We start from the raw sequence: 13,693 nt of genomic DNA, 5'->3' as shown, positions 1-13,693 counted from the left end.
AGTCACTGGACCTTAATCTTGGATAGTTAATAAAGACATGGGTTTCTTATAACTGCAAATTGAAATCTCGGTGCTCTTGTCGGGTTGTTTCGCAAACCACGTGCAGGTATTCGGTGACCAAATGTTCCAGCGGCTGTGTTGTTGTTCGCCGGTGGAAAGTAGGCTGCGAACGCCGGGCAGCGCCTGGCTTTGGAATGAGTGGAGGGGAGATGATGATGTGGGAAAGTGATGCAGAAGGGGAGGGTGAGAGAGGGGGACATCGAGGATATAAATACAGGTGCCGCTGGACGCGCGGGCCATACAGTGTTGCCACCCGTGACCAGACAACATGCAGGTGAAAGGAATACTGGCTCTGGTGGTCGCCACAGCTGCAGTGGCCTCCTGCTACCAGCTGCGTGAGTCTTATAGAGTGTCATTCATAGATCAGAAGAATCACTTAACATATAAATGCCTTCATTTTTTAAATTCAGAATACTTTATTAGGAATATAATTCCTGTAAATTTTCACTGTTCTTAATGTGATAGTTAGAGACCGGAAAAATTCGCGAATTCATTTCGCAATAGGCTAAAATACAAATAGTTATACCTCAGTGCTGCCTCTGCTATTGGCTCACAACTCACCTGGGTGACTCTGGGCCAATGAGAAACGCCCGACCAAAGCTTTGTCGAATCACAGGCTGCTACGATGGGACGCCTCACATGACAGCAGCCAATGAGTGGGTGATATTTGACCGAGTGTATGTAGAACTATGGAGTCCATCCTGCAGGTCATTGAACCCGCGAAGTTTTCCGGTCCCTAGTGATAGTTGAAAAGTATTTTTTTTTTAAATAACAAATTTTTAATAATTCGATTTATTTATAATTTTTTATTTAAAATTATCTTTTCATGTGATAAGTTTAGGGTACTTCACCTTGTGTACCACACAACCACACAAATTTTTGCAAAGTAAATAAGAAAAGATATAATATAAAACGCTTATCTAATACAGACAAAATTAATTATCAAAAATGTAAAAACATTTTTTTCAGAGTTTAGAGCTCAATACGAACTTAACAAACAAATTGTAAAACACCCCTTGGTAAAGAATTAAATAACTAAAATAATGTCGATGAACAAAAAAAAAGTTTAGATTATCTCAAAAATTTACAAGAATTGTTATAGACAGAAAATTTTAAATTTACTTGCTACTATAGTATTCAAAGTTTAAAAAAATGATATGTTATAGGCAGAAAGTTTTAAATTTACCTGCTACTATAGTAGTCAAAGTTTAAAAAAAATGATATGATGTAGTAAATTAAAAACAATGTACCAAGACATGACTATCATACAATTGCTTATTAATCAAATAAATCACTTGTTTTCCAACCTTGGTAGAATATTGGTCACCGTACTAAGTCGTTAGTAGGATATTTACTGGGCATTGTCTAGTTAATAGCTTAATTGAGTATAAGTAATTGTATAAGCCATCTTCCACACTTTATTGTACAAAGCAAGAGAATTTTTTTAATATTGTGTAAAATAAGCATTTAAAATCTTAGTGCAAAACCTTTAAAATTTCAATAATAATAGCTTTCAATATTAATCTTATTTCAGATATCATCAGAAAAATATATTATTTTACAATACACTTAGAAGTGTTCTAGTTTGTTCTCCATGACCAAAACGGGTGGTTGAAGGAATCGAACTAACAATTTTATATGAAATATTAATTGTATGTTAGTTCTGTTGTTTCAAAATAAATTTTTTAAATTACATAAAAATAAATATTTTGGGTGTAGGTAAACTAGCAAACTTAAGTACAGCAAACTTGAGTACAAAAATTTTCAACCAGATAAAATTATATTACTTATTTTAATAAAAAAGCACGTGCTCTTGTAGGATTATAATTCTGTTACTTTTATATGTAAAGACTGTAAAATAATTATTTTTCTGATTAAAAATTATTTTATTGTTTTTTGTAGTTGGTTTTTATCCAAAGTAAAACGCGAAATAACTTTCCATCAAAAATGATTGAATTCGTCACTGATTTCGGTTCTTCAAGCTGTGCAAAAAATTGAAAGATTGGTTTAGAATATAAATTTATAACAAAAACTATCACGGGAAACATAAATATAACATAACAACGTAGGGTGACCTGTATGATATATCAGAGTCAATTTTAATCGGTTGTATTCGAAAGTGACCTGTGTGGTCGAGAAATAAGCCCCAGGGAAGTTTTCTAAACGCTATCTTTTTTTTTGCACTGTGATTATTTTTATGTTGTAAATGCGACAGAAATATATATATATATATATATATATATATGATATTTGTAAATTTTTACATTTACATGAAAACAATTGTAAATTACAAAATTGTTTTCACTGTAATACTGGGTTCTGATTCTCGCCCGGGCATTTATGCTTTGTGTGGTCCCAGTATTTGAATTTCCCCGAATATCATTCCAGTATTAACTGCGCATATTAATAATCTCGGTAAAACTAAATAAAGTGAAATTGTGGAATATTCGAATATCTTTCGCATGGTTAATTGAAATTCAATTAAATCATAATAAAATTATGGGCTAAATGCTTAGTAGTAAATTCTTAGAATTGTCTCGAAAAACGTATTTCACGTACTATGCAAAAAAAAATTGGTTGTCTGTAAAGTCGGATTACGGACGATAGTTTAACGTGACGTCATAAAAAAACATTGATGAAATGATTGCATACTTTTATAAGTAAAATTGAATCATGTTTATTGAATTATCACTATTTTGTATGGGTACAAAGAAGGAGTGAAATGAAATATAAAATTTAATTGATAAATTTACTTTTATTTGCACTCATTAATTCAAATATGTTTATTACTTTAACGAAGAGATTATTTTAACTATAACTTTTATACATGCTTGATATTTAACTTCTTCCTATCTGAGTTATTCTGTTAAGAATAGGACGATGATTCGAAAAGTAGGAAACGAATGGGAGTGTTTCAAGTTTAATGTGCCTCGAAAAAGTCAAATCGATGGTTGTTCCAATCGAGTGGAAGAGAGATAGATGCGGCGCAAGCGTACAATGAGCGTAACGGGACACAGCGTAACGGGACAATGTGCGTTCCGGGACACTTTTTCGTGCGTGCAGCCGGCGTTCATCGATTTACTAGACGTCGTCACGTTAAAAAGTAGATGTGTGTTGTACAAAGTTGCAATAAGTATATATTTCTTGCGGTATTACAAACCATTTCTCAAACATCTGGTCTCCGGGATAATCTGTTGTGAAAGCCACGGGAGTTTGTAATCCCCGTGTGGTCCGCGGATGTGGGTCGCTGGAGCCGCGGCGCGGGGTCAATGACCCGCGGGTTCGGCTGGACGGCTTCTGTCGCTCGGCCTTCCAGCCGCAGCGAGGCGCCGCCGACGGCAAAGAAGGGGAAAAGTCACGTGCGTGTCACGCTTCAAAACCCGCACGACGTCGCGTGCGCACGTGAGCTACACGACCCGCTATGAATTTGACGTCGTTGTTAGCTTCAATTCTGGTTCTGACCTTTTATTAATCTCAACTATCTCATGAAGCTCACATACTTGCAACATCTACGCTTACATTTGATTAGAGAACTGCAAATTTCGCGGATTCAGTGACCTCCAGGATAGACTCTACTACGGTCTACACACTCGGGCAATTGCCCACCTGTTCATTGGCTGCTGACTTGTGAGTCGTCTCGACTGGGTGTCTGTGATTCGACACTTCTTTAAGCGAGGGTCTCTAATTGGCAACACGTATTTCGTAACAACACCAATCACGATAATCCAGTGCGAAAGCAAACGCGTCCTGAGTGGCAGTGACAGTAGTCGCATGCACTTCGTGTCTTGCGTCTCTTCGACTGAAAAGGCACTATGGGAAACGAGGAAATTCAGAGAATAAAAATTCTTGTGTCACCTGCGTGAATGTATTCATACAAATGATTTTAAAGTAGCTTAGAAAATAATATCATTAGGTAAATCCTACTCTTAGTTACGGGTGAGTATAGGAAGGTGCAGTTCCATAGTAGTAGGGCCTATTCATTCCTTTCTAATTATATAAATCCAAAAATTTAAAAAACTAACAAATAATTTTTATTTGAACGGCAGTACAAACATTTTTGCTGTAGGAATAGCAAATATTTTAGTTAATATATAAAATTTATAAGAAGAACTCCACCGATACAGGATACACAAATATTTGAAATATATATATATAAAGTATGCAAGTATACAATTGTACAGATGAGAGTACAGATATGCGAGTGTATAAAAATGTGTGCATCTATCTGAGTGCCGGTGCCTGCGAGTGAGCAAGTATGCCATTGACCAAATATGCAAGAGCGCAAGTATTCAAGCGGACAAGTACGCAAGTGAGCAAGTACATGCAAATGTTCCATCGAGTGCTGCTGCTATAACATCTGTGTTTTCGGAAAATAATTTCACAGATAATGAAGTACACAAAGGAATTTCACACTGGAGGTTCACATTTTTAACAAATATTTAGACAAAAAAAGTGCATCGAGTTCTTTCATTTTTCTAAATCTCTATTTTATTTGCTTTGAGCGTTATCCTTTATTTCAATACGCTTTTTCGTTGGCTCTGATGTCTTCAATGCTTTAAATTACTCTACCGGCTGTACAAAGAAATAATCTACACTAATAATAAAACAGTTCGAGGCAAAAATTCTGTACATTAGATGAAAAGATGAAAAAACTACTGTAAAAAGCTATTTACATTATCAAGAAATAAAAAAAATATGGTCTTTAAAATTTTTACTTTTTCGTGTGTTTGTTCGAGCATCAATCGAAAACTACTAAACGGATTTTCACAATTTTTTTTTATTAGAAAGGTTTTTGGCGAACTAAAAATCTAGGCTGTATATTATAAGAGCATCCCACCCCTAAAGGGGTGAAAAAGGAGTAAATATGGTTATAAGATTTTTAATTTTATCTCTGAAACTAATAAGCTAGAAAAAATATATATTCGGCAACAATAATTAACATACAAAAACATTCAAACTAATATTGAAAATTGGGTCAATATCAACGCCTAAGGGTTGGAAAAAGGGTAAGTATATTTTTAAGATGAATAATAAATTGTAACTCCGAATTAAATTGAGGGTAATAATTTATATTGGGTACCAATAAATCATATACGAAAACTACCAACCACAATTTTTATATTTACGAAATTTAACTCCTAAGGGGTGAACAAGGGTAAGTATGGTTTTAAGTTAAGTAAATCTTTCTTTAAAATAAATTAAACAAAACAAATTATTTTAGGTATGTACCAATAATAATGATACGTTTAGTACCAACCATATTTTACTAGTTTGTGAAATTCAAACACTAAGATTGGTTGAGGGGGTAGGTGTGCTTTAAGGAAATATTTCTACGATGAATGGTTTATTTTGAAAAAAAAAAATTCATAACAAAAATTCAGAAATAATTTGTTTATCAATACCAATTTTTTTACCTTTCCCAGAGTATTTGTTTAACATAAATAAAACAGTTTTTTTATTTTTAACTGTAATTATTTTTTGTTCCAGCTGAGTTCATCAAGCCATGCAAGAGGAACGATAACGAGTGTCTGAAAAAAACTCTTCAATCCGTGATCCCGAAGCTTGGGAAAGGTAAGCCACGACGCTTCTCCTGCGGTTACCAACACATACACTTTTAATCACCAAATTGAAACAGTTTAAGCCACTAACCACGTCCTAACGTTTATGACTTTAGCCAGCGCAGTCAGGGTAAGTTTTGTGAATGATAATGAGTCTTGGCAGGGGCGCAACAACAGGGGGGGGGGGCAAGGGTATTCCCCCCCCCCTCTGAAACCATGAAGTGGTGGCAAACAGAGGCAAAGAAAGTGCTGTGTAATCAATTTTTAGATAATAAAACTGCTTAAATAGCACCATTTTCCACCTTGAAGTACAAATTTTCCCGGGGGAGGACCCCCGGACCCCCCGCTTCAATAGCGGGGGATTGATGATTCTTTATAAAAAGTTATATTGCCCCCCTTTGGAAATTTAGTTGTTGCGCCCCTGAGACATGGTAAGCCTGATTAAATTTTAAAAAATTGTTAAGTTGCTTACCTAATTTGGTTAACGTACAGTAATCAAACGGTAATGCCCCCAGTCTACACCAGCACAATCTAGCAGCAGAATTTTTTTTTCTGTTCAAAACATGCACATAAAAAAAATCGCTTGCTTCCTAACCTGAATTAGAACATGGCCGAAGGATCACAAAAAGTTTAGCCTCGTCGTCTTTTGAGGCTTGGCAAAAGATTCTCTTCAGAAATGCGTCGTCGTCCCTAAAGGGAACTGAAATCACGTTTGGACGGGAAAATTTTCCTGCCGGCAGGTTACCGGCCGTTCGGCCTGCTGCCGCTGGACCCGATGCGCGTGGAGGAGCTCGTGGTGGACTACAAGATGGACGACGTGGAGGGCAAGATGGCCGTGAGGAACGCCGACACGTACGGCCTCGCCGGGATACGCATCCAGGACGTCAGGTGAGCTCACACGCCGAGCTGTGCTGCCGAGTGTCACAGATTTACCGTACACACAGTCAATTTTTATGTTAATGGAAAATAAATATTGACACAAAAATACAGATATTTGTAAATTTTTACGATTTACATGATACCAACTATATAACTATAAAAAAAATGGTTGTCTGTTAAGTCGGTTTACGGACGACAATTTAACGTGACAACGTCAAAACAAAACATTGATGAAATGATTGCATACTTTTATGAATAAAATTGAATCATTTTTATTTTAATAATAAAGGAATATATACTTGAAATTTTAGATACTAGTAATCAGATTTTTAAAATGCAAGAATAATTAAGCTTTATTGCCGAAATTGTTGTTGTAACAAGCAATGAAAACCACATTAACTTTTCACTTCACTTTATAGACGAAAAAGTTCACGTGTAGATGACTTGAAATTAATTTTAAAAACTGGGGTTTATCTATAAAGTTTAAATATAATTATGAACAAGTATTCGTATAAATAAACTGTAATCAAATATCTATCATCAATTATATGAATCACCATAATTTTTTAGTCAATTGTAACAACCTATTATTACCTACTGCACTCGCCAACAGCGTAACGGGACACAGCGTAACGGGACACAGCGTTACGGCACACAGCGTAACGGCACACAGCGTAACGGGGCACATCGTAACGGAAATGAGCGTAACGGGACACAACGTAACGGAACAATGTGTGTAACGGGACAATTTTCCGTGGGTGCAGCCCCGTTCATCGATTTATTAGACGTTGTCACGTCAAAAGTGCTCGCAGTAATACTGGGTTCAGATTCTTATCCGGACATTTAAGCATTGTGTTGTCCCAGAACCTACGACAGTTATATAAACTTATTTTTAAACCGTTCCCTGAATAGCTTTCCAGTATTAATGGCGCACAATAATAAGCACAATGAAACAAATAAATTCAAATTAATCAATATTTAATTATCTTTTCAACGGTTCAAAAATACTATGCTTACATGAAAGACAAATTTAAATATAAAATTATGAGCCAATTTTTACAAGAAATACTAAGTTTTATTTTTATAAACCTACTTCACATCTATATGCAAAAATAATCATAGCTACGTGTTGTGCAAATTTAAAATATAGGCCTATTTATTTTAGTATTATAACTATTGCTTGGCCCATGGTTTCCAAACGTATCTTTTGTAAATGTACAGAAATACTTTTCCTGTGTGTATTACTGATTTAGACCTCCAGTTACGGAACTTTGTTGGGTTATTGGTTAAGGAAACTTAAAAACATAATGACACGTTCTGCATTATCGTACAATTACCATCCCAACTCATGTATAGATTATGTTAAATGTGAAGATATACTATCTGTACCTTCAACAAGAGCACTAAACAATTTGGTGGCCATACGGCAAACGAACATATCAACTTCCCGAATAACGTGTTTTTAATTATATCATAGTTTAACGTCTGAAAAATGTATTTTTATTATTTGTCTCATTTTCACTGTAGGAAAATTAAATTTAAACACAATTTAATTTACGTTTGGTTGCGAATAAATAAAATAAATATCCTTATTACAACGCGCTTAATGGTCGACGCATTTGAATCATTGTTGAATCTGTAAAGTGCTACAGAGCTTCTCAGTGTCGATAATCTGATATTTAATGAAGTATATTAAATTAAAATACGTTGCATACTTGGTTTAATGTGTTAATATTAATATTTCTTGATGACAAGTTTTTTATATATATTTTAAACATCTTATTTTATACCAGGTGACTATTAATCCCGTTAAAAAATGCGTCCATAGGACAGATGTAGAAGTTGCAATGATAGTAGCAGTACATTGAAAAACTAGTTTCTTGGTTTTCTTATTTGTGAATGTAATAACCAATCTTACACCGCGCATATTTAAGAACGTAAAATGATTAAATGATAATTTTCACATTAACAGGTGTTTTATTAATAAATGTGCAAACTTTATAAATAAATTAACGTAACTTATAGAGGATGTAGTATTGGTTTTCGTATTCCTCTGTTCGGTGCCGATTTGCAAGTTTTGGGCAGGAGAAACGTAAGAGTTGGATCTTATCCAAGATAGGTATACGGTTAGCATTCTACGACTCGTGTGAGTAATAAACTTACTGCAGGACACTCTTTGAAGACTGGGCTTAGGAGTAGCTTTTTTTTTCTTACGGCCTCGTGGATGCTAGCCTCGGACACCACACGCAGAGAACTGGCTTTACGGGAAGCGACCTCGACAACAACGTTGAGACGTTCCCAGCCAAGTCTTTAAGGGGCCCGCCTCTTCAGGGTGTATGTGTGTGGGGCGGGATGATGATAAGTGCGACGCTTGCTTGTACTTCTAGTGCGATATCGCCTCTGAACTGGCGCGCAGTCTTCTCGTCGTCACAGGATAACTGTGAAATTTGAGCGGTTATCGTAACATTATATGGCGTAGAAATGAAGATAAAGTTGTAATGCAAGTCCCTTACGTGCTTTCAAGAATTTGTACCGGTTGTTTACGCCCTAAACATTACTCTGAAAACATGCGTTTTTAGCAATTTTAACTATTCTGAAAATACAATTTAAAAACTTAATCCAAAATCAAAAGTTTCGGTCCTCAGCGAAATGTTAAATACTTTTCGTAAGCAGAGCCCACTCGGATATGTTGAGTAGTTTTGAAATCGCGTTGTTTTTCCCCGAAGCCTCTGCGCACCGTGTGTGTGCCCGGGTAGGCGGGGGCCTTAAACACACGCCTGTTGTACTTCTACTCGCATGTGGTTTCTTAACTCCAAGGACTCACACCGCAACGCTCGCGCATTGCGCTCAAGGCAGAGCCTCATTGCGCACTCACTCACATCGTGCAATACTCAAACACTGTCAGCACTCGCGAGAGAGGCCATTGTAGTTGAGGGACTTCGTTAAGATCATACTTATATAGATTAATATGTAAAGCCTGAGTCTGAATTATGACGGACTGACCTCGGGTGCAGGCTAATCACAACAAAATAAGCTGAAAAATCATAATTTACTGTGAAAATGGGTTCCCAACGAATTTTTATTCTATATAATAGATAAATCATTATTTTTGTTAGAAAACTGGGCGAATGAATTATGTATAATTAAAAGACATTTTGCAATCACAAATAATTTTATCACTTTACAATTAATATTTAATTGAAATAATTGCTATAATCTTTATTTTATACATATATGTGATTGGTTACTATCCTCTATTATTTCAAATAATAATTTTGCTACTTTGACGAAATTCGTGGTGGTTGTAGAATATCTTTTGAATATACATTTTTATTGTCGCTCAGTGATCTATCTCAGATACTTTTTCTATTATTAACAATGAAATTAGTATCTTTGAAAGATTTGTGCAATGGGAGTGCATGACTTGATATAAGCTTTTGGACATACGCCATTGCTAAGCACTTTTTCTGTGCTGTCATAATTTGTGGGTTTTTTTTCTCGATATATTCTGTTTTGGAAAACTATTGTGTTTGTTTCGTCTTTTCGTTTTGTCATGTTTTTGTCTCGTTCCAAATGTTGTGCTGATTTTTTTTGGTTCAATTTTTGTGCTGTCATCATTTGTGGTTTTTTTTTCTTTCTCTAAGTCCATTTTTCTTTGTTTTTCATTGTTTGTTGACCATATCTATTCCTGTTATTGAATATTTTGTGGTGTTTGTATCCTGTTAACAACAGCAATTATTTGCTTAATTTGTGTTTTTGTCTTTTGGGTATTTTTTTAGTTTTCTTCTACAGAAAAAGTGCTTAGCAATGGCGAATGTCCAAAAGCTTACATAAAGTAATGAAATTATTGTTAAACCCCTACCACAGAGACGTATACCAGCCTCTTCAGACCGCAAGTCGTACAGATGTTTTCAAATGGTTTTGTCATGATGAAGCGGCGGTCGAAGTTGGTCAGGATTCAGACTCGTCCTGTATATATGTACTGATTGGGAACAGAGAGGACGCTCGCAGTAAACGGACCGGTTTAACTTGGAGTACCTTAGTCAAACCCCTACACCATTTTGTTTTTTTTTAATTCGTCGCTGCTCAATATAATCTTATCCCTAGAGACCTTCAAAATTCGCGGATTCATTCGGTGATAGGCTGAAATTCAAACACATATACCTCTTAGATAATTTTGCTATTGGCTTACTGTTCATCTGGATGAATCTCAACCAGTTATAAACCCTCAACCAAAGAAGGATCGAATCACAGACAAACCAGCTGAGACGAATTACAAGTCGGCAGCCAATGAACTTGCGTTATTCGCCCGAGTGTACAGCGGTATGTGCAGTCTATCCTGAAGGCCATCGAAACCGCGAATTTTGCAGGTCTCTATTTATCCCTTATTTATCTCTGACCAAATTGATGTAAACGATATGTTAGTAAAATTTCTAATTAGCTTATTCGCAGTCTGATATGAACACAAAATACTGTTAAGAATGCGAGCTTAATACTTCGAACAAAAAAAAACAAACATTACATTTGTTTTTAAAGTGGGAGAGATAGGAAATTACTGACAACAAATATCGTCAACATTTTTTGAACTTTAGATTTTAAAACAATTGGTCTTTGTTGGAAAACTACGTATAAACAATAATTTAAATTAACTTATAATAATAATGATTAGGCACACAGAAACAATTAATTGGACATACAGCATTACAGATTTACACTGGTTGTTATGGAAAAAAAAATTCAAAATACAAAAAATATGAAACCCAGAACAACACAGCCAACAGATGGACCCAGTGATGAAACTAAACAGGTATTATGGACAACACAACGAAGAAAGCACAACCGAAAACAATCAAACTTTAAAAACCAAACAGATTAATAATTTCGTGGAAGGAATTAAGTCGTGAAAAAATAACAGCTAGAGGAACACAGTGGGCTAACAACGAAGAGAAAATTTCAACAGAAAGAGTAAATGCAGGCAAAATACCAAACCTAGACAAACACAGCAAAAATAACGAGGAAAACAAACAGGTATTATGGCTAACATTACTATGACATCCCCGCCGAACATAGCAGGCTTCCTGCGACAAAACAGTTGCAACATTTTTTGGAGCTGTCATCTGTTCCCTTCATCAGGTACAAACGGACTGCAAAGGGCGTACGTGCAATGAATTTAACTAAATCAAAGCTCCCCATTGCACGAGTCATTTAAAGATCGTAGCCACACATAGTTAACTCTGTGAAGTTTATGACGTTTCTGAGAGTTGACTACATATTTTAATATAAAAAAGTCATTTGTAATTACCTTACTATATGATAAACAACCATAACAAAACTGTTATATACGATATTTTATGGGTGATATTTGTAAATAATTCAAGGTGTGATCTGTGCTTAAACAAAAAAAAAATTAGTTGTCTGTAAAGTTGGTTTACCGACGATAGTTTAACGTGACAACGTCATAACAAAACATTGATGAAATTATTGCATACTTTTATGAAGAAAATTGAATCATTTTTATTGAATTATCACAATTTTATATGGATACAAAGAAGGAGTGAAATGAAATCTACATTTTAATTGATAAATTTCTTTTATTTGCACTCATTAATTCAAATATGTTTATTACTTTAACGAAGAGATTATTTTAACTACAACTTTTATACATGTTTGCTATTTTAACTTCTTTCAATCTCTGTTATTCTGTTAAGGATAGAACGATGATAGGAAAAATAGGAAACGAATGGGAGTGTTTCAAGTTTAATGCGCCTCGAAAAAGTCAAATCGATTGTTGTTCCAATCGAGTGGAAGAGAGATAGATGCGGCGCAAGCGTACAATGAGCGTAACGGGACAATGTGCGTAACGGGACACTTTTTCGTGCGTGCAGCCGGCGTTCATCGATTTATTAGACGTTGTCACTTCAAAAAAGAAAATGTTATCAAACAATCATACATATATTTTAGCTACCCCTCAAGAAGTCGCAAGCACTCCGTCAGTCGTCAGAGACCGCGAGCAACGTCGGTTTGGCGGGGGACCACCAACTCGCCACGCAGGAGAAAGTGTGCGAACGGGAGCTAAACTTGGCCTGATGCGGGTCCAACCCCTGCCTCGTTATGCAACCACCAATAGCCGGTCATTTTTTTTTTTACCTGAATTATAGACTTGCCGGTTGATCCCCCTTGGGGTATTCACGTCGGCGGGTATTCTGTTCCCGAACCTAGTGGGACTCCGGAAAAGAATCGCACATCTCCACTCTTGCAGCAAATGGGCTCGTTAATATCACTTATTGCTTTTGGAGTTTGCTCGGCTCACTGGGTTGTAGCCACGTCGAAGGCAAAGAAAGATATCACCGACTTTTCGGTCGACGTTTGCAGTCGCCATCATCAGGGTAGCAGTTAACTACTGAGGCTATAGAAGTTTCATCCTGCCTGAGATAGGAGTTTTCCCTTGATTTACTGCAGCTGTGGGCCAATCAGAACCTTCATTTTTTTTCTTGTTGGTTGATTGGCCAGAACACCAGCCAATCACAGGAAATCGACCAAACAAACAAGCTACCGTAAATATGTCTTCTTGGTTTCAAAATATATTTTCAGGCCATTACGATAATTGTTGACAGTTTAATATTGCAAGTTAACCTTCGTTTGGACAGAGATCACGCTTTAGGATATTTTCTAACGCTACAAAATAGTCTCTATTGACAGTTATACCCGTTGGAGGCCCCCTCAAAATTAAAAACAACACTTAACGCAAATGAAATCACAGGGAAACTATTTGTAGTAGCCAGTCAGTATTTAATTTCATTATTGAAATAAATAATGTTCTAAATTTAATTTTTTTTAAATCTTTAAATGGCCAAAGAACCAAGATAGCGGTTTTTTTTTCTGTTTACACTTCAGTAAGGAATATAATACACCTTTTGCTATTTATTTTAGTAAAATTATTTTCAAAAGATGATCAATAAGTTGAAAACATTGCGCAGATATGTATAATTGTTATGATATTACGCCTAGAAAATGTATTTTGAAAATATTTGCGGCATCCCCTCAAATACTAGAAAGGTATAGTGTTGATCGTACAGGAGACTACCTATTCAAATATTAATGACGAGAAAAACGAATAGAAATCAGTGTGGCGTGTGCAACGGAGCCTTGTGGTCGTGGAAGCGATATCCCAGGGACGTGTTTCGTATGACGGCCGG

General features: G+C 35.8%; 1 protein-coding gene across 1 annotated transcript in view; it reads left to right on the top strand.

Annotated features, from left to right (window-relative positions):
* The first annotated feature begins 293 nt into the window (after positions 1–293).
* Positions 294–13,693, top strand: part of LOC134531972 (protein takeout-like) — a 30,621-nt gene continuing 17,221 nt past the window's right edge. Inside the window, exons 1-3 of the mRNA XM_063368076.1 lie at positions 294–395; positions 5,548–5,631; positions 6,359–6,506. Coding sequence (XP_063224146.1) covers positions 329–395; positions 5,548–5,631; positions 6,359–6,506 — 299 coding nt within the window. The 5' untranslated portion in view covers positions 294–328. The remainder of the gene's footprint in view (positions 396–5,547; positions 5,632–6,358; positions 6,507–13,693) is intronic.

The sequence above is a fragment of the Bacillus rossius genome, chromosome 5 (assembly GCF_032445375.1).
Source record: "Bacillus rossius redtenbacheri isolate Brsri chromosome 5, Brsri_v3, whole genome shotgun sequence".
NCBI classification, from domain to species: Eukaryota; Metazoa; Arthropoda; class Insecta; order Phasmatodea; family Bacillidae; genus Bacillus; species Bacillus rossius.
This window is presented reverse-complemented; position numbering and strand designations above follow the sequence as displayed.